Source organism: Centruroides sculpturatus, unplaced genomic scaffold, assembly GCF_000671375.1.
Source record: "Centruroides sculpturatus isolate CEXI.00-Female unplaced genomic scaffold, Cexi_2.0 scaffold495, whole genome shotgun sequence".
Taxonomy (NCBI): Eukaryota; Metazoa; Arthropoda; class Arachnida; order Scorpiones; family Buthidae; genus Centruroides; species Centruroides sculpturatus.
The window spans coordinates 443,220-463,827 of NW_019384782.1; the positions used below are offsets into that span (position 1 = coordinate 443,220).

At 35.5% G+C, this 20,608-nt stretch overlaps 2 protein-coding genes and 1 pseudogene across 2 annotated transcripts; 2 read left to right on the forward strand and 1 right to left on the reverse strand.

Annotated features, from left to right (window-relative positions):
- Positions 1–15,727: 15,727 nt before the first annotated feature.
- LOC111629212 lies at positions 15,728–17,543 on the forward strand. Its single transcript, XM_023373090.1, has 2 exons — positions 15,728–16,815; positions 16,897–17,543. The coding sequence occupies exons 1-2, from the start codon at positions 16,689–16,691 to the stop codon at positions 17,433–17,435; spliced, it is 666 nt and encodes a 221-aa protein (XP_023228858.1). The 5' UTR covers positions 15,728–16,688; the 3' UTR covers positions 17,436–17,543.
- A 330-nt stretch (positions 17,544–17,873) lies between these two features.
- On the reverse strand, positions 17,874–18,865 carry LOC111629197. Its single transcript, XM_023373081.1, has 4 exons — positions 18,812–18,865; positions 18,621–18,719; positions 18,552–18,559; positions 17,874–18,230 (listed from the first exon to the last, which is right to left on the reverse strand). The coding sequence occupies exons 1-4, from the start codon at positions 18,863–18,865 to the stop codon at positions 17,885–17,887; spliced, it is 507 nt and encodes a 168-aa protein (XP_023228849.1). The 3' UTR covers positions 17,874–17,884.
- A 4-nt stretch (positions 18,866–18,869) lies between these two features.
- On the forward strand, positions 18,870–20,596 carry LOC111629199 (annotated as a pseudogene).
- The last annotated feature ends 12 nt before the right edge of the window (positions 20,597–20,608 follow it).

Sequence of the window (20,608 nt, forward strand, 5' to 3'; positions counted from 1 at the left end):
TCTCACATCGCACTGATCAACCGAGAACAATGGAAACTTTAGAAATATACAAGGCAGGATTATATGGCACATGCATCAACTCCAGGGATGCAATCGGTATATCTAGCGCGTGGAAGTTTTGTTATGAGGGAACTCATCCCCATAAATGAGCGTGTATAATTCGNTAGGATTTACTATTATTTTTATCTTTAAAATGTACTACAGTTTAAGTCTTTAAAAAATACTTTATTGGAGAAACCAATAAGAAATCACTCTTAACATCTAGTCCCAAGTATTTTGGAGCTTCTTAGGGTCACCATCATAGGAAAAAAAAATTAAAGCAAACTCTGATATGGAGTCAAGCACCATCTTCTGGACTATTTTCTTTTGTATAAAAATATAGTTTTGAAGGAATTATTGTTGCTTCATTCCTCTTTCAATTTTCACACCTCTCTTACCTTTTTTTTAAATAATAATACTCTATTTTTTCCTATTTCTTTGTTCTTGTTTCATTGTCCATTTCTATGCTACCAATAACACTTCTTCATCTTTGAGATTAACTACTTTAAATTCCAGATTCCTTTTCCAAATCCATAATCTTTCAGCTGTCAAAATATTTTCTTCCTTCCATATTTCTTCTAAAAAGCAATGTCTTCCTATTTAAGTTTTCCATGAAGATGAGGCTTAGAGTTAAAATACTTGGAATACAATAAATATGAGAGCACTTGCTGAAAAAATATATTAACCTATCCCATGTTGAAATTCATTCAAATCCTGGCACGTCCTCAAGTACCCTCTCATGGTCGTGCCAGCTAAAACACGCACACCAACAAAAATAATATTGGACTAGCCCAAGACATAGTCAAAGATTGCAGTGCCACAGCACTAGCGGAACTTTAAATTTGCTGATTGGAAAGCTTTCAGTTAATTGATGTTTAGGTTTATCGATATTCAGATAATCAATGCTCTATTGTATATCCATTTGATGTCCATTATTAATAAAGTATTTAAATATTTACTTATGAAAGTATGATTTTTAAAGCAAATTATACTTGAAATGCAATTAGTATCTTTCTTTATAATGAGTGTTATTTTTCAAAATAGAGAGAGAAACTTTGGGTGGTGATTTCTGCCAAGACAAGAAACAAAAATTCTCCTATAAACATATGGCCAGAAATACATAGTTACCACAATAAAGGATTTATTACATTGCATAAAATTACAGAACAGTATGGCAAACTGTCTGACCAGTCATAGCAGATGTTCAAAATGTCCCCCAAGGGTCTCTATGCAAGTGCATAAACAGTGCATCATGGACTTACTTTTCATAACACTATTTGCAACTAAGTGTACCACTGCACTGCAAAGCATCGCAGAGGTTAAAGTACAAAAGATGAAGTGATTATATGTTACATGGCATATATTTACAGAGTGCAATTTACACAAAATAAGAATTGTTTACATTACCAAAATAGTATAGTATACGTAGCACGATCCAAAAGTTCGGGGACTTGGCTTAAAATTCCTTATCTTAAAAAGTTTATATTGCCGATGCATAACCACCTTTAAAGTAATCACCTTGGACAATGATACACTTTTGTTAGCGCTCCTATAACTTCTGGAAGCAATGCTGGAAGCCATTTTTTGAAACCCTCCGTAAGGCCTCCTGCGATGGTGCTCTCACCTCATCTGATGACACAAAGCGTCCCTGCAAATGCTTTTTCATTGATGGAAACAAATAAAAATCACACGGGGCTAAGTCCGGTGACTAGGCAGGGTGTGGAAGCACATTAATTTGAGTTGTCATGCAGAAGGTACCAGTTTCCACTTTGCCAGATCTGTGGCCATTTATGATGAATGAATTCCCTCAAACGACATAAAATGTCTAGATAATGCTCCTCGTTTACTGTTCTGCCTTCGGGAATAAATTCTGAATGAACAATTCCTTGAGAATCAAAAAACACCTCCATCAGGACTTTTCCTTTGCTTGGTGCATGTTAAGATGGTCCGTTAAAATACGCTGACAACTAGTCTTTGATAACTGAGTAGCCGCAGCAATTTTTTCAAGGGTTTGGCGACAATCTTTGTGAACATATTGAGAGACCAACTCAACATTTTCCTCGTTCCGTGAAGTTGAAGGTCAGCCAGAGTGTTCATCATCTGCAACGGATTCTTGGCTCTCTTTAAAACGCTGATGCCATTTGTACACCTTTGATTTCGCCATGGTAAAATCACCGTACACCTTTCTTAGCAATTTTAAAGTCTCCATAGGTGTTTTACCTAAACGCTGACAAAATTTAATATTGCAGTGCTGTTCTTGAAACTCCATTTTTATTACGTCGCAAAACAAAGGTAACTATCTCCAAAAGAAAACAACAGCGCTTGCGGTTTAATCACGTAACATGGGCAAAATCAACCTGAACATGTAGGAAAGGTTTGATAGAATCAATTTCATACGCTGTAACTTCAAATATATGCTTTTGTTGTCATACATTACTGTAGTCCCCGAACTTTTGGATCATACCACATATATAAAAGAAAGTATATGATACCATATTAGAAATAAAATACATAACAAATCTAAAAGGATTGTTAATATATAAAAGGCATACACCAAAATGAGACATACATATGACATAGCACAAAACAACATATGAAATAATTTGAAGTACTGTACATAAAAATGAGCATTAGATTACAACCAAATTAAACATTAATATATATATATATTAGTGTTGCAACGAATACAGAATATTCGGCCAGGAGCATGGCCGAATAGCCGAATATTCGGCCAAACTATTTGGCTTGATTAATGCACGTACGAAAATTGGCACGCAAACCGCATTATGGCAATGACCCTGCTTTCTATTGACCCGCTGTTACTAGGCTTTGCCAATCGCGTTAATTCTTGACAGTTGTAGTGTACAGACAAGAGTGTAATGGCAGTATGTGATGAATGATGATATCAAATGTGGATAACAATGAAATGACCTACACGTGAAAATAATGGAAAAAGAAGAGAGAAGGACCACAAAGTGAAAATGTGAAAAGAAATATGAAATTAAGTTGATAACATAATCGAACAAGTTGAGGCAGCTTATTGGAGCGAAATTCGCGGCTGTCAATGCCAAACAATTGTTGTCATAGATTTCGGAAAGCTAAATGCTTGTAATGAAAGTCACTTAGCGTGCACAGGCAAAAGCCTGGGGCTGTTCAGGCTACCAAGTTATCTCGAATCTTGAAATCATAACTGTGACTTAACCGAAGTCATCTCTGTCTCTTTTCTTTGTTATCACCAGGCTATGAGTCACGTAATTGTAAAATGGGAAATCTACGACGGAAAAGTGACGAATTGAAAGTATCGTGAGCGCGTATTATGATATATGGCATAGGCATACATGGAGTAAAGAGATAGAGGAAAGAGAAAGGAAAGAGAAAAGACGAGCACTTAAAAAGAAGGATAGGCAGGGTCAGATCTCAGATGTGCGACGATTTTCGAATGAATAGGTGTGCTGATCTTTGTAATTATAAATTGTGAATACATGTGACTAATATTATTTTCTTTTTTATTTTGTGCATGTTATCCACGTATTCCGTTATTCAGCGAAACGTCAGCAAGATGTCAGCGCAGTGCTAAAACTCGTTCCATATTTTAGCTCGCTTGCAGCGCCATCTCAAAACGCTTACAAAATTTCGTTAGCGAGGTTGAGAAGCGCTAGCTGTTTGCTAAGACAACGAGCGAAGATGGCGGCACCATGTTTGACTGTTTTAATTGAACTAAATAATCGAAATTTTCTTTTAAATATTGATGAAAAAACTTATGAAAGTTTTCGAACAGGTAAAAAAATAAATATATTTTTAACTTTTGTGTAGCTGAATGAGTTTGATAGGCGTAATTGTCTCTTTTCGTCTTCGTATATCAGATACGTTGACTGAATTTCTTACTTATTTGTATCTTGATTTTAGATATCAAGTAATATAATAATTAGCAATTGTAGAATTTCGTCGAATGGTAATTATATAAAAATAAATTTTAAGGAAAACACCATTTATTCACTTTGTGTTCCAGAATACAAACTTTTTTGACGACCGATCTTTCTTTGTAGGCTACTTGATCGTCAAAAGATTTTATAAATAGCATTATATAACCCACATGTCGAAACTTTCAGTAAACCATTTTATACTGTATATTTTATTACCTATATTTTATAATGCAATCTATGGCATTATAAAATATTAGGTAATTATCAGTAATTAATTATTTAATGAGTATAATTTTGTTTTAAAACTAGTAAATGCTTCATATTTTCATTAGGAACAGCACCCAATATCAAAAATTNAAACAAGAATAAATTTAATCAATCATATATATAATTATGACTATACACTAACGGATTAATACCATTATAATAAGCAAACGAATGAGAGACAATTAATTCAAATCACAATATATATATATAAGTCGAGAGATATACGAACTTATCCTTTAACCGATACACGATCGAGAGAGAGAGATTACAATATCGCTATTAAACATACAACCTGGTTTAGTTGTCTTTCGTCTTCTTCATCGGTTGGCAAAGGCGCTTCGTTTATAAAGTTCTTAAACTTCATTCCATCAGAGATCGAGATGTGCACAATACTAAAGTATATCTTCTAAGCGCTAACTCTGGATTTATTCTGTGATTCGACTAAGGGCGTTGGTCTTCGAAAGCAATTATGGAGACATCTCTTCTGCATGTGATTTTCTGACGAACTCCAATACTAAGGATGATGGCCTTAGGGAGACAATATGGAGACTACTTTCTACTATGAGATCTCCTGACGAACTCCTAAGGGCGTTGGCCTTAGAGAGCAAATGTGTGGAGTCCTGACTCTTCCAGTTCTGTCGATGAACTCCTTGAATTTGATTGAACATGCCATATATTTTCTCATCTATGACCAATTATCAGCCGAGGCTTTATCCACGTGAACGGATGGGAAGGGGATGAAATGAGGGGTAAACAGTTCCCATCGAAGCGAGATTTTGTTAATAGATAATGGAAAAACAGAGGAAAAACATTTGATGTTCATGCTTCCGTCAAAGGAAGTGACTCTCTTCTCTGTTTTCCCACACTAGAAAAAGTTTGTAATTGTCTTCTATATCATAGGATACGATAGCATGACTTGTAACTAGATCAAATGGATATGTTGGGTCTCTCCCATATAAAAAATAAAATGGACTTTCATTTGTTGATGAATGTATTGACATATTATAGGCAAACAAGGCATAGGGGATTCACTCGTCCCAATCTCGTTGGTCTTTAGACACATAATGGGATAAAATGTATATTAAAGTTTTGTTAAATCGTCCAACAATGCCATTACGGGCGGGATGATAGGCCGTTGTGAGGAGTCCCTTTATTTGCAGTAGTTTACACACTTCCGTAAACATTTTGGAGATTAAGTTAGGTGCTCTATTTGTCAATAATTGAGTCGGTGTTGAGTGACGTAGTACTATGTGAGTGACGAATGCTTTTGCAATTGTTTTGCTGCTGACGTCAGGTAGCGGGACGGCTTCCGCATACCGACTAAAATGATCAACAAATACTAGGATATATTTATTTCCATTAGAAGTGATAGGAAGTGGTCCAACAATGTCCATTGTGGTTCGTTCGAACACGTGAGAAAGGGGTGTAAACAATTGCAATTTGGCTTGTGCTTGACGTCCTCTTCGTCTGTGTTTCGCACAGCTTTGACAACTTTGGCAATAATTTCGAATTTCTTTCACCATTTCTGGCCAATAGAATGATTTAGTGATTTTGGTTCGCATTTTTAATTCTCCAAAATGTCCAGCTAGGGGATTGTCATGGAAGGTAAATAAAATGTACTCCTTGAGACTTGCAGGTACTACAATTTGTTCCCACCAATCAGTCTGGTGTTTATTTGTTCCCTTGTGGCAAAGTGCTTCTTCCTCATTGAGATAAAATTCTTCTCAGTTAAGATTATTATAAATTCCTGTGGTTTTTCCCTCATTTAAGGCCTGTATAAAAGAGCTCCATTGCTCATCACGTTGTTGCGAGTCGGCGATTTGAGTCATAGAGAAAATAGGTTTAACGTCTTTTATTTGTTGGATTGGCATGCGACTAAGGGCATCTGCATTTTTATGTGAGTTTCCTGCCTTATGTATAACATCAAAATCGAATTCTTGAAGAAAAATAATCCAACGAGTTAATCTAGAATTTGTGGTAGAATCTTTGCAATCGAGCAGCCATCGAAGAGGTCGATGATCTGTAAGGATTGTAAATTTGCGTCCATAAAGGTAAGGTTTAAAATATTTCACTGCCCACACAATGGCTAAGCACTCTTTTTTCAGTCGTGCTATAGTTTAGTTCAGGTTTCCTTAATAATTGGCTTGCAATAGGTTTCTCCTTGCCATTCTCTTCCTGTGATAATACCACTCCTAAGGCGGAGTTTGATGCATCAGTAGTGAGTATAAAAGGTTTTGTGAAATCAGGAGACTTTAATAAAGGTGCTTATGTACTTCAATAATTGAGTCGGTGTTGAGTGACGTAGTACTATGTGAGTGACGAATGCCTTTGCAATTGTTTTGCTGCTGACGTCAGGTAGCAGGACGGCTTCCGCATATGTCATAATTTTCTTGAGTTTCTCAAAGCTTTCTTGTTGGTTTGGACCCCATTCAAATAGTGTATCCTTTCTATGTAGGTCAGTTAAAGGTTTAGCAATTTGTGCATAAGCATCCACATGTCTTCGATAGTAGCCAGTCAGTCCCAAGAAGGATCGAATCTCTCGGTCAGTTTCTGTCTTGGAAAAGTTAGAACACATTTTTTTTTTCAGAATCAGGTTTGATTCTTTGTTCGGAAATTTCATGTCCTAGAAATTTTATGCGATGTTGCAGGAAATGGCATTTCTTAGGTTTTAATTTTATTCTTGCTTCTCCTAAACGTATAAATATTTGTTCTAGCCTTTTAAGGTAACTAAGGAAGTCCGAACTGAAAGTTAAAATGTCGTCCATGTATACAAGGCACATCTTTCCCTTTAAACCAGGGGTCCCCAAACTTTTTTAACCGTAGACCCCCAACCACTTTCCAAAGCCTCACATTTACCCCCACTGTAAAGTTTTATTACAAGTGTATGTGTATGAGCAAAAAAAAACGTTGTGGTCTCTGTATAAGCAAAAATTAATAAATAAATAAAAAGTTGTGATCCCTTAGTTGCATCGACCCCCCCCAAATGATGTTGCATCGACCCCTGGGGGTCGATATCGACCACTTTGGCGACCCCTGCTTTAAACCATGTAATGGAAAGTCCATCGTACGTTCAAATGTCGCAGGCGAATTACGTAAACCCATGGGGCAACGGTTCCATTGATAGTGCCCATCAGGGGTAGAGAATGCTGTCTTCTCCTTATCGCACACACTCAGTTGCCAAAATCCAGAGATTGTGTCCATTGTAGAAAAATATTTTGCTTGTCCCATTAGACAGGGATTCTTGCACTAGAGGGAGTGGGTAAGGGTCTACTTTAGTGATTTTATTAAGCTTCCTATAGTCGACTACCAGACGAAGACTGCCATCTTTTTTTCTCACTAGGAGAGCAGCCAAACTCCAAGGGGAAGTAGAATGTTTAATAATATTATGGGCCAAAAGGCCATCCACAATCTCATTTAATTGTTGCCGGTGGGCATAGGAAATTCTATAAGGAGGTGAATAAATAGGTGCTGCATTAACTGTATGAATTTTATGTTGCACTAGATTGCAATATCCCAAATCATAGTCATTTAAGGCAAAAATATGCCAATATTTATATAATAGGGTAAAAAGAGCTTGTTTTTCCTAAAATTATACAGTAGTAGTTAATAAATTAGTTTTTATATTTGCAGTATTCAGATGCAAGAAGTTGTGGAAAAATCTGTGAGATCAGTTCAGAGCTATCCACAACCACTCGCGAAGAAGCAGAAGTGGCTTAGAAGCCAAAAAGGATATTCTATTCATAGTTACAGTTTTTAGCTGGTGGTAAAAGCTAGAGAGTAAGAATCTTTACATTAATATTTTAAAATTATAATAGAAAACTACTAATAAAATAAAATTTATCTAAGGTACAAGTAGAACATTTCATATAATAGTATTATTATACTTATCTTCCAGAACACATTCAAATGTTGCAGAAACTGAAACAAACGAAAATACACAACCAACTGCATCAGAAGTATGTATTACTTTTGTATTTTTGTAATCTTTAAAATTATTTTTTATTGTTCTATTTTTAAATTTCAAATACTTCAGATTTGATAGAAAACTACTGTTAAAATAAAATTTATTTAAGGTACAAGTAGAACATTTCATATAATAGTATTATTATACTTATCTTCCAGAACACATTCAAATGTTGCAGAAACTGAAACAAACGAAAATACACAACCAACTGCATCAGAAGTATGTATTACTTTTGTATATTTGTAATCTTTAAAATTATTTTTTATTGTTCTATTTTTAAATTTCAAATACTTCAGATTTTAGAAAATATCACTGGTTCTAAATGATGTGGTGAATATTAAAGAAATTTCATCATTCACGTCAGAGGAAAACAGCTTTCTCAGAACAATTATTAAAAGAAATTAGTAATGTAAATAGGCGAGAATATATTTTTTTATATGTAATAATTGTCAAAATCTATTTTTTCATAAATTTTTATCAAACATGTGTAAATTACAATTCAGAACATTAAAAATTTCTTTCTTTGCAGAGATTTCAATGACTGTCAAGCAAGTCCCTTTGCACTATATCTTGATAGTTTGTTGATGCAAGTGCCATAAAAAAAGACGATACTGCGAAAGAACACTTATAGATGTAATTAACAGTTTTATTGATGTAGAATAAAAAGTGATGTTTATTAATTAGTTAAACAATTTTGTTTATTTATTTATCAATATATATTAGTCCATTGCCAAGATAAATACATCGCAAATTTTTCTCTGATGTATCCAGCCAATTTTGAAAAATTGCGTGATACATTTTGTTTAAATGGCTTCCATTGCTCACACAATTCATCTGTGCGCCATGAATCTTCGCAAAATACACCATTAGGATCTAAATAATCTCTGTATCCTTCTGGGCAATATGCTGCTTCATCTAGAAGACATTCATACTATTAATATAAAATATATAACAAAAATAATTATTGTAACAAATGATACCTGATAAATTATTTTGTGATCATATAATTGTGAAACACAACAGCTACTTTTATTATTTTATCTATATTATTTGGTGCTAAAGCAAAGATCGAAAAATTTTCCATCGATTGGTAAGTATACCAAAGGCACATTCAATACAACGCCTACAAATATGTGATCAAAGGGTCGGCACCTCTTCGATGCCCTGTCAGGATGACACCACTGTGTCTCGGCGGACACAGAAGCCATGTTAAATAGGTCACGCGAGCGGTCGCATAACGGAGTGATCAGATTCGGGAAGGAGGGAGAGCACACAGGAAGTGACTTACTCAAAGACGGGTTAACGTAACAACTGTTTAATGGGTGACGAGAGGCCATACAACATTTCTATTTTAACTATGCTAGCTTTTTGATACATTTTTATGATTTGATAGATATTACATATAATTGATATTACGAATATTTGACTCTCTCTCTCTCTCTTGTTATGACAACGCGATGAAAATAAACCACAATACCATAAACATATGATTAAGTATAAATGTTTATTAAGGATGTTAGTTTACATAAAGTACTTATAAGACGTAGTGGTTACATCGATAATAAAATAAAATATGATTATATAGATATGTATAGAAGGAAAAATGTGGGGAAAAAGCATTTAATGTATCGTATGTTATTAATGTATCGAAGATTATATAATGAGGAGTGGGAATAAGAGAAGGATTTTATAGGTTGAGATTAATGGTGACGGTTGGAATTATGAGGAGGTCTGCGTGGAAAAGGTTGGTGGACTAAGTGCTGGAGTGCGAGAGGTATGCGGTTATATGTTGGTCCATCCTAGCGAGGGTTCATTGGCTGCTTGGAAGGCTTGTTCTAATTGAGGGGGCAGCTATAATTTTATGGGTAAGATGATTGTGATGGGTACAGTTTGGAAGGTCTGGGATTGTGATTGGGCGAAGTGCATAGCTGCCTGTAACGCATCAGCGTTGATTTCTCTGGTTGTAGCGGTTGTAGTAGTAGTTAGGTGGAGAAGGTGAGGGTGTAAAATTCTGCCATTCATTATCTTCAGCCATCTTACAAAGGGGAAATGTTAAGAATAAATTTAAAATTATGGTGAAAACCAAAGAATTGAATAAAGATTAAAGGTATTTCAAGATAAGTTATAGGGTGAGGAGAGGGGGGGTGGATTTCCTCCATAGGTTTCGGAGACAAGAGAGCCCCATCGCATTATGTGGTCTTTTTAAATTTAATATTGTATCAAAATTTATTAAAAAGGGAGGGTTTCTCTAAAAAGTAAAGATTGATATTAAAGGTGGGATTGTCGGGAATTTGAGAAGATACCAGTAGTAAAAAGGTTTGGGGAATAACATTCTAAGATAACAGCCCAAGTGCTTCTTGTAGTGTGGATATTAATTCCTTCAAAAAAAATAATTTCTCTTTTTATGGTGGATACTTGTGGATGGGAGGCGTTAATATGTAGACGAAAGTAGGATAGAGCATTTTCCCACGAACAATTGGAAGAGCGGAAAGGGGTCAAAAGTTCAAGACTCCTCATGGATTCGACGGTTGTCCTCTTGTAGTAATTCCAGACATCCAAAAGGCTGAAATCCACATGGTGCTTGCAAGGTGCCGGCGATCAAGCTTCTAATATGTCCTAAGGGTTCCCTGCAGGTGTGACAATTTGTAATGCCAGGACGACAGTCAGAGCACACAATATGTCCATTGGTGCATTGATAAACGGGTGTACGCACTCGAGTATAACAAATGGGACAGTTTAAAAGGGTGATTAACGTTGAATCCATGTTACTCATTATGGTCTGTAAGAGAGAGGAAATAGCTATATTGGTTATGGAGAACTCGACGTTATTACGTTAATGTTTCCTGCATGCTTCGCTAGCGTGCAGGAAAGACGCCATTCGTCGGTTAGCTTTAAAAATAATTTAAAAACAAAAACATGACAAAACATAAAATGAATATAAATTTATTGATATAAAAACATATATTAAATGATTACAATAATAAAATACAATATTATTTACACCATTGAAAAATAATAATGTGATATAAAGTAATACATTTACGCATAAATAAATACTATAAAATAAGTGAATAAAAATTAAAATTACATAATTATTAATAAAAATATATATTTATATATTATTTAAAGTTAAAAGTAAGAAAGGTATCAAAAAATAGTTTAACATAATGATGAAATATTGATGTAAAATTTTTACATGAAATTCTGATTTTTAAGACAATAAATTTACGAGGGGTTGCGGGGGAGGCAAGGGAGAGTCAAGTGAGGGGAGAGGTCAAGTAAGGGGAGAAGTGAGAAAGTCGACAGTTAATGACACGAAAGCGAGAAAGGACAAAATGACGTTACGAAGGCGAGAATATTATCATTCTAGCAAGACGGTTACGAACGCTGGATTATTGTCATTTCTATATCTCTATCTGAATAACTATCCCTACATATATATATATATATATAAGCTGCAGCGTTGTAAACCGATATAGAGATAGAATATTGCTTATAGTTTACAACGAGACTGGTTTGGGGGGGTTGAATTTTTTTAAATCTAGGTCAACACACTTTTGTGTATATCGATCAACATCTTCATCCTACCTCTCAACCGTCATAACGGTAATCACAAGTTGCCTGAGTACTATTGTTCTAGGATGTTGCCTTTATTATATCATTCGTCGATACCTTCAACAGAAGAAACATCAACCATCACCTCAACCGCGCCCCACAAAAACCGACCCAGAAAACATTTCCCTCAACGAAAGAGAAAGTCAACAGAAACACGACCCCCAACCAAGCACTTTCTGAGAAATCGCTCCCCGAGGCGACTCTACCCAAATAGCACACAAACTTATTGTTCAAAGCTATTAAGACCTTGCTCGACACTCGGCAACCACCATTTTATTTTTTTCCGTTGTTTGGCGTTCCGAATTTATATTTTCCCAACGAACGAAATCATTTCTATATATTTCAACTCTTTTCCTAAATTTATATATCTATATATCCTAAATTTAGAATTTTAAAATCCGAGAGAGAGTAAAATTAACCATATATGTAACCGCCATATACCTCTAAATGACAACAGTGACTATTTTAACATTATTATTAACTTTTATTAATGTTTTAATCAAAGAAAAGTGCTACTTTTACTTCTTAAGCCGAAGACGTCCAAACGCACGTGATTCCTCAACCATTCTAACACTTCGAAGTGCCGATCAACCTATCGCCCAGGAAGTTCTAACTTGTACGCCACCACAAAATAACAACAATCTACTTACTTATAGTCCAGAATCAGCTTGAAAGTGTTATATCGTCGACAAAACAACCTCGTGCACACCAGAATCCAACCGACGAAACCAAGAACTCCGAGACAAAGGACAATCTCGACCCTACCGAACTTTGACCCGTACCCTCGTATCCAGGTCAACGGGAACTTCAACTGACCAATCAACCATTCCAGCTCGAAGACACCCGTCCTCCCACCTCGAATCATAAACATTGTCGCGAATGACACGTGCCGGGATTTATATGTATAACCAAAGTATTACATTTCACACCAGATTCTTCTATCTCGTTAGCGCAACATGTTAATGTAACTAAAACCAAACTTTTTTTCCTAGTGTCAAGAGAAAGAGAGAGAGAAAAAAAAACAATCTCTATGTAAACATACCGCTACCCAATCAAACCCGTCAAAAGGAAAAAAAAAAAAAGTTAAAATCACACTACTAAGTGCGATTTTAAAGAAAACGGATTGAATGTGAGATCCGGAATTTTTACCGATTATTTGCCGATTAACTGTCCCGTATTTGCCTAAAAATCTAATTAAATTTTCCTTTAACCTAAAGTGAAACCAAACGGAAAAAAAAATTTTCCTTCCTGTTGAAGTAAACATCCATTCATTTCGAAACTAATCCCACATTCCAACTGCTAAGTTGATAGTTAGCATGGTCCCGGGGACAACTTTGACCCATTCGCGTACCTTTTACCTCACAACAATCGGTCACGTGACCGTTCTCCCACGACAAACTTATAAAAACCCCTTCCTTCCCCTTTTCGGGGGAGTCGTTCATCAGCCGCCAACCAAAAGTTTCCTCAAAGCGTTCTACACCTAATATATCCGATAATTTTTAAACTGTGTCCTAGGAATTTCGTGCACCTGGATTTCCAAATCAATTTTCCTCTAGGATAAGCAAAGAAACCATAAAGAGGTATGGAACAAGTTTTTGTGAACTCTCTCTCGGCCCTTCGCGGTTTAGGGACTCCTAAAATTCCCTTGACATTTGTAATTGTAATATCCATGTAGCTAATAAATCGTTGTCTTTGTTAAATTTTGCATCCTCCTTTGCTCGTATATCGCCTGTCGTCTTACCGACGCACTCCTTTCTCCGCCACTCGATCCAAAACAATTAATCCCATAAAAACGGAAAAAAAAAATTTAATCCATCCTGACAGTGAGAAGGTTTAACCACCTGTTGCCGGAGCGGAGACCTACCCCCTCCCCGGTGGTTCACACTCTAATACTCAGAAAAATTATGAGAGTTTGGAGATAAATCATCTTGGATTCCGAAAGTGTGTTGGATAAGGTTATCTTCTGAATTAGAGTTTCTCTCCCTGAAACGGGGAAATATTTTCTATTAACATAGAGCGATTGTATGAAAGGACGCAGACATCTTCTTAAAGGAGGAGAATTGGGCTTAGCGTATTCTACTCGGGTGTTACCTTTTCCAAAACAAAAGTCTAAGGAAAATTAGGATCTACAACGAATCTATCCGGTACTACCCTCCTTTAGATTAAATAAAATAAAATAATTAGTTAACCGTTGTTCTCTAGGCTTAATTTATGGCCTTATGCCGTACTCGGAACAGAGGACTTGAGATGAGATAACAAGAAATAATATTTATTAAAATAAATATAGGGGTATACAGTAGTTATTATAAATTTGAGATATACAATAGCGATACAGGACGAAAACTGGTTAAATATTATGGCTGAGAGGCTCGGCCTCGATTTCTAGTCGTTCGTTGGCGCGAACGTCTCCTCATAGGGGGGGGGGGGTGGAGAATAGTGGTGTCTGGGCTGCATGCACAGGCGGTATGGTTTCCAATTGTTGATAATATTGGCGGGTCAGTTCATCCTCTTCCCAGATTAAATAGTTGTACTTAGTGTTCTCACTTGTAATCCGATTAATGGCAAAAGCCGCGTCTAGCTGCACAAAAAATAATTTGATGTTGGTTTTAGTGAAGATAGGCAGTTTTGCCTGTACACGTCCGATTTCCAACTCGTCCTGTTCCGCTATTCCAAGCGCTTAACTATGCGGCTACAAGGGAAGCGGGAGAGTCTTGAATAAGGCTTAGCCCGAATCACGTACTCCTAGTCTTCCTATTGAATTTACGATTTAGAAACTGATCATACCTGCATGTCCTGTTAAAAAAAGTTTCATCATAGACACAGAGTTGTTCGCTATCCAATTCAGTCGAAAGTCCAGGTAGTTCATTAATCGGATCACGTTCGGGTCACTACTTTGTCATTCAATCCTACTGATGTATAGAACTAACACTAAGCAGTCAAAAACGAACAGTAACAAAAAAAAACTTTATTAAAAAGGTCAGAGTAGTCACCAACATACTCGGGTGACACCCGGACAAATCCCCCGAACTTTCGCGGCTTTCTTTACGCGTTGCCAGCCACTCTTGTTGGCAAGTGTTGCCAGACAGTGTTCGGGATCTCTGGCGCTGGCGGCCACAAGGAATTTTGGCGAAGATAGGAAGTAATTGAGGTAATGCGACTGCGGTAATAGATGTCCACTGATAATATTTAAACATAGTCTTTATCTGTGGAGTTTCTAAGAAGGAATATCCTTCAGGGAGGCGAAGTTGGATTTTTTTAAGAGTGGTTAATAACACTTCCTTAGGAAGGAAATAGGTGCTGAGACGTTCCTGTTCTAGGGTTTCAATGACATTACGTAATTCAAATATTAGAGTGCGAAATTCTCGAATAGAAAGCCGTAGCAAAGAAATTCGCGCACACTTGTTTTCCTCAGCGGAAAAAAGTAAGTCCGCACCGAGAAAAGAAGGGAGACCCCACAAGCCTAACTTAGGAACTTGCTAAACCTTAAAGAATAAAAACATCCCGAAAATTGTCGAAAAGAATAAAGTAAAAGGTTAGCGAGTATTGTCGGAAAATAGGCTGCCAGACAAACAGAAAAAAGTTTGTTAGCAAATAAGTATGTAAATGAGGGGAGTGATCGCATTCAGAGTTGTGACGTCACCTCACAGTATAAAGTCCGAACGTCAAGTGAAGACGGACGAGGTGAGCGTAGCAGCAAACGAGAGAGAGGTGTCCGATAGGATAAAATAGTTCCAAGGCGATTTTGAAGTTATTCGATTTGTGGATCGAAGATTAGAGAAAGTCTTGAGAGTTGACGAAAAGAGTTCCTAGTATATTGAGGTGACGATTAGGATTTTTAATTCATAAGAATTATTGTACATAAATTAAGTCTTTGATTTTTGTCGAATTCCAAAGGGGAATAGAATTAAGTTAGAAAATAGATTGATTTGAGTTTTGTAGGGTTGATTCTTATTGATTTTCATTGAATAAATTGATACTTGATTTTTACTAAATTTTGTATATAGTTATTATTAGAAATTTATTAAATATTGGATTGTTTTTGATTAAGTGTGCACCGAATTTAATAATGACAAAGTTAAAGTCCAGGCCTGGCACACTAACGCGAATCCGCGTAAAGTACCCGTTAGGGAACAGCTATTTCCGGCACACAGTCGTGTCGATAATCGTTGTAGAAAGTCGGAAAAAATAATATATTACTTTACAATACGTAAGGTATCAATAGTAGAGTAGCTTGTGACTGGAGGAGGTGCGTAAATTCTTCATTGGTTTCTGATAATTGCGATAATTTGTTGTTCAAAGTTTCGATGTCTTCGGAGGTTGCTGTCCCAAATAGGTATTTTAAGATCTTGCCTCCCGCATTAATTAATCCTCGTTTCTCTCGTGTGATGATGTTAACAGTTGCTAAGCTTTTTAGTGCGACATATTCGGATTTATATTCGTCCAAAGTAGTTTTTAAAAACGTGAGTTCATCCGTAGGTAAAGTCCATCGAGGTATAGAGAAGTCATCTTGATCTCGGGTTCGAATTTGCCTTTGTACTAAGGTGTTTAAGAGTTGAAGATATCGTTTGAGAAGATGTAATTGCTCGTCATATGGAGCGAAGGATATATACGAAACGAGGATCCAGTAAATGCTTCATAATTTACTAGTAAATGCTTCATGTTTTCATTAGGAACAGCAACCAATATCAAAAATTATTTTAAAGACCTCCAGAGGACATTCAGTGCAGCTGACTAAGGCTTACCTGAAGGCACAGATATTCTGAATTGGAGACAAATAAAGTTATGGAAAGTATTTTTGAAAATAATGGAACTTTTGGTAAGTGCATTTAATCTGAAAAAATAATTAATTGATAATTTGCATGCAAGTATAATAAAATTGTATGACATTGTGTTTAGAATGTGGAGAACAAATTCTCATTATTGATGACAACCATACTGATCTTCAAGAAAACCCTGTTGTGGTTGTCTCTCCAGATCCTTCAAAAAGCATACATAATAAAAGTAAAGGTAATTGTGATGTTTTTACGTGATTTCAAATATTTACCAAAGTAACAGATCTTAAAAAGTAATTTAAATATTTGCTTGTAGCAGAATGGACCCATGCAGCAGTAAAACTGTTAATAGCAAGTAGAATAGATTTAGAAGAAGACTTTCAAAAACCTGTAGTCAAAACAAAGCTTTGGGCTAAAATAGCAGATAAGTTATCCAAAGAGGGTTTTGCATTTACAAGTTCAGAATGCGATCACAAGTGGAGAAATCTCATGATTACATACCGAAAAAATGTTGATAAGAGCAAAACATCTGGAGAAGGCAAAATTAGATGGGAATATTTTAAAGAATTGCATGAAACTTTTGGTAGGAATATTAACACCAATCCGCCAATTAATTACATGAAATCTTCTTCAAAAATTAATTCCAAAAGCAGCAATTTTATGAATGAATGTACTCAAGAGGTGCTAACTGAAATTACCTGGGCCCGAAACAGAGATTGTGTCAGTATTATAAGTACTGAAAATTCAACAGTTCAGGTCAATCCAACTCCCGTGGCCGCTCAAACCTCTTGCACACAGTTGAATAAAGAAAATGATTGTCGGGTTTTCTGGAAAAAAAAGATAAAAGTGAATTAATTAAACGTAGAAAAAGAAGTCAGAATGAGCCACCATTGTGGTATGTTGAAGATATGAAACGCAGGGATAGGAAGAGAGAGGAGAGAGAGAAAAAGAAAGATGAAAGATGGCAGGAACATAAGGAATTTTGGAAAAACTAGTTGAATTATTACAAAATGTACCAAAAACAAATTCAAGTTAATAAAATTTTTATTTGCGATGTGTTTTTGCTTAAAACTAATGTTGATATGAATTATTTGTACATTTTTTTCTTAAGAGAATAATGTGAATTTAATTTACTGCAAGTAGATCATAAGTGTTATTAATAAAATAATACACAAAAATTTAGCTAATTCTTAAAACAATTCTAACAAAAAAATGGATTAAATGTTTTATAACAATTGTTATAGTTTATATTTATTCAGATAAATAAGATTATACTGCAAGTCATGACAAAAACAATAAAGATGTTATACACACACTAAATTAAAAAGGTAATCTGCAATTTGATCCCTTTTATGTGCCCCACTGGCATTTTTATTGATACCTGCATCAAACTGTTCTGTACTGTGGCAAGAAAGTAAATCCAGTTGATCATATACATCAGGTGTAGAATCATTATGCATAATACATAGGTTATGCAGAACACAAGTAGCTACAATCACATCTGGAACAAATTTCCTTCTTCGTACATAGATATAAATTAGCTTCCAAAATCGTCCAAACAGATGTGCAAAGGCTTGTTCTATTACGACTCGTGTAGAACTCAGAATTGTATTGAAGAACTTCTGCTTTCTTGTTAAATGGCCATTGTTTCTATATGGTGTCATTCAGCGGCGGCCTTATCCATTGCGAGGCTCTGGGCGGCAGATCTTTGCGAGGCCCTTGTCCTTTGTGCAAAGTATGTGAATTGAAATAGTAGGCACTTATTAATATTAATATATACTGTACTATAAATTAAATTTATTTTATTGTTATAACTAATAGCCAAGGATAAAATAAAAAGTTTTAAATATCAGCTTTTTTCTACTTGGTTGTTGCGCGAGGCCCCGGGCGATTGCCCTGCTCGCCACCCCCTAAGGCCGCCACTGGTGTCATTATTTTATTGTTTAATGGGTAGGCACAGTCACCAAGAACATGGCAGTCTGAAGGGATAAAATCCTCTTTCTCTTCCATATTTTTAAATAATGGACTGTTCCTAAAAACTCTAGCATCATTTGCAGAGCCTGGCCAACCTGCATAAACATCCAAAAATTTTAACTCATAATCACATACAGCCTGTAGGACTACACTAGGATAACCTTTCTATTTACATGATAATTTTTTTCTTCTTTATTCACAGAAAAGGCAATATGAGTGCCATCGATGCAACCGATTGTTCCTGGAAATGGTTTCACTCTAAGTTTCTCAAATCCTTGTCTTATTCTCTCAATCTCAAAACCCTGTGGCATCCTAATGACTGAGTTTGACAAGGCACAAACTGATGTACAGAATTTTGTAAATTCTCTGTGGCCACTAGCAAATCCTAACCCAAAGCGGTCACATACACCACGGCAGCTCTCCTGCTTCCCCATAAACTACAGAGAAAATAAAACAGATGTTTTCTTAGGAATTCGTGCTTTTCTCCTTGCTCGTTCCTGTGGCAGCATAGATAGCAAAATAGAATGTTAAATTAACGTCATTTTAGATTTTAAGAGACATTTGCTTTGATAAATGATTCATAAAATTTTACAATTGCATTAAGATCTTTTTTGAAAGAATATTTAATTTTTCTATTTGTAAGATAATTTGTTTTGCTTGATATCATACATTCCATTGATAAGTGAATAAAAAAATGCTTTTGTTAAGCCAGTTTTTTGTTAATAGATAAATATTATTTTTACTTTCAGATCTCTAAGTGATCGTTTTAATGTTTCAAAAGCCACATTATGGTTCACATGTAAGAAAGTTTGGGAGGCAATTTCCAGTTTGTCTGGACAGTTTATACGCTTTTCATCAGGTGATGAACTTGAAGCTAATGCTTCTTCGTTCAAAAAAGCTTGTGGATTTCCTGGTGTTATTGGCTGCATTGATGGATCACACATGCCAATCAAGGCACCAATAAATCATCCAGAATCATATATAAACAGAAAAGGTTTCCATTCAGTCTTTCTCCTAGCTGTAGTGGATTCTAGGTTTGTAAATCATTTCTTTTGTTCCAGTTTAATTTTAGATTTTAAAATTAATTTCATTAACTTAACTATATCATTAGGTTCAGGTTTATAGACTGCTATGCAAGAGAAGTTGGAAGTGTCCATGATGCTCGTGTGTTTCGACGTTCTAAATTGGGGAGAAGTTTGAGTACGATGTTTCCACCAAAATGCCATCTTTTAGGTGACTCTGCATATCCCCTACAAGAACAGTTAATAACGCCATTTAGAGATAACGGACATTTAAGTCCATAGCAGCTAAATTTTAATCTCAAACACAGTAGAACAAGGAACACAGTGGAACGTGCCTTTGGTTTATTGAAAGGACGTTTCAGACGTTTGAGATACGTGGATATGGGCAACCCTTATCTCATACCAATGTTTATTATGGCCTGCTGTGTGTTACATAATATTTGTTTATTTTACGATGGAGATTTACAGGATGAAACTGTAATTGAAAATGACAACCCTTGTGAATCCATACCAGATTCAAGTAGTGCATGTGCTCGAGCACAGAATAAAAGACATATATTAATGCAAATGTTGTAAAAATCTGTTTACAACATACAGTATTGATGTTTATTGTTATTATTGATGTATATTGTTATTGTTATTTTGGTATTTGATTATTCTGATTTGTTACTGTTAATTACTTTTTAATAATCTGAAATAAAAAATTATAAAACAATGTTGTTGTTGGCTGCCTTGAATAATACATACATTGCCACTGTTCTTTTAAATGAATCTCATCTAATTGGTGAAAAATTTTTTGTGTTTAAAGCATAGTGCAAAGAGAGATTTTGTTAACATTTAATAGAATTTTTATTTTTCAACCAAACTCTTTAAGACACCTAATAGGTCTTTGCGGAATTCCATGTTGTCCTCATGCTGTTTCCTCCTTAATTCTAATAATTCAGCATGTCGCTGTCTTCTTTCTTCTCTGGATTTTTCCTTCAGTTCTTTATATTCCTCAAACCATTCTGGTTTGCGCTTACGTTTTTGTGG

What these genes read in the sequence shown, in the direction of transcription:
- LOC111629212 (XM_023373090.1), top strand. Translation starts at nt 16,689, where the DNA reads ATGACATTGTGTTTAGAATGTGGAGAACAAATTCTCATTATTGATGAC. An exon ending in CATACATAATAAAAGTAAAG is followed by an intron (nt 16,816 to 16,896) that starts GTAATTGTGATG and finishes ATTTGCTTGTAG; the next exon opens with CAGAATGGACCCATGCAGCA.
- LOC111629197 (XM_023373081.1), bottom strand. Translation starts at nt 18,865, where the DNA reads ATGCCACAGGGTTTTGAGATTGAGAGAATAAGACAAGGATTTGAGAAA. An exon ending in AAGGATTTGAGAAACTTAGA is followed by an intron (nt 18,720 to 18,811) that starts GTGAAACCATTT and finishes TCATGTAAATAG; the next exon opens with AAAGGTTATCCTAGTGTAGT.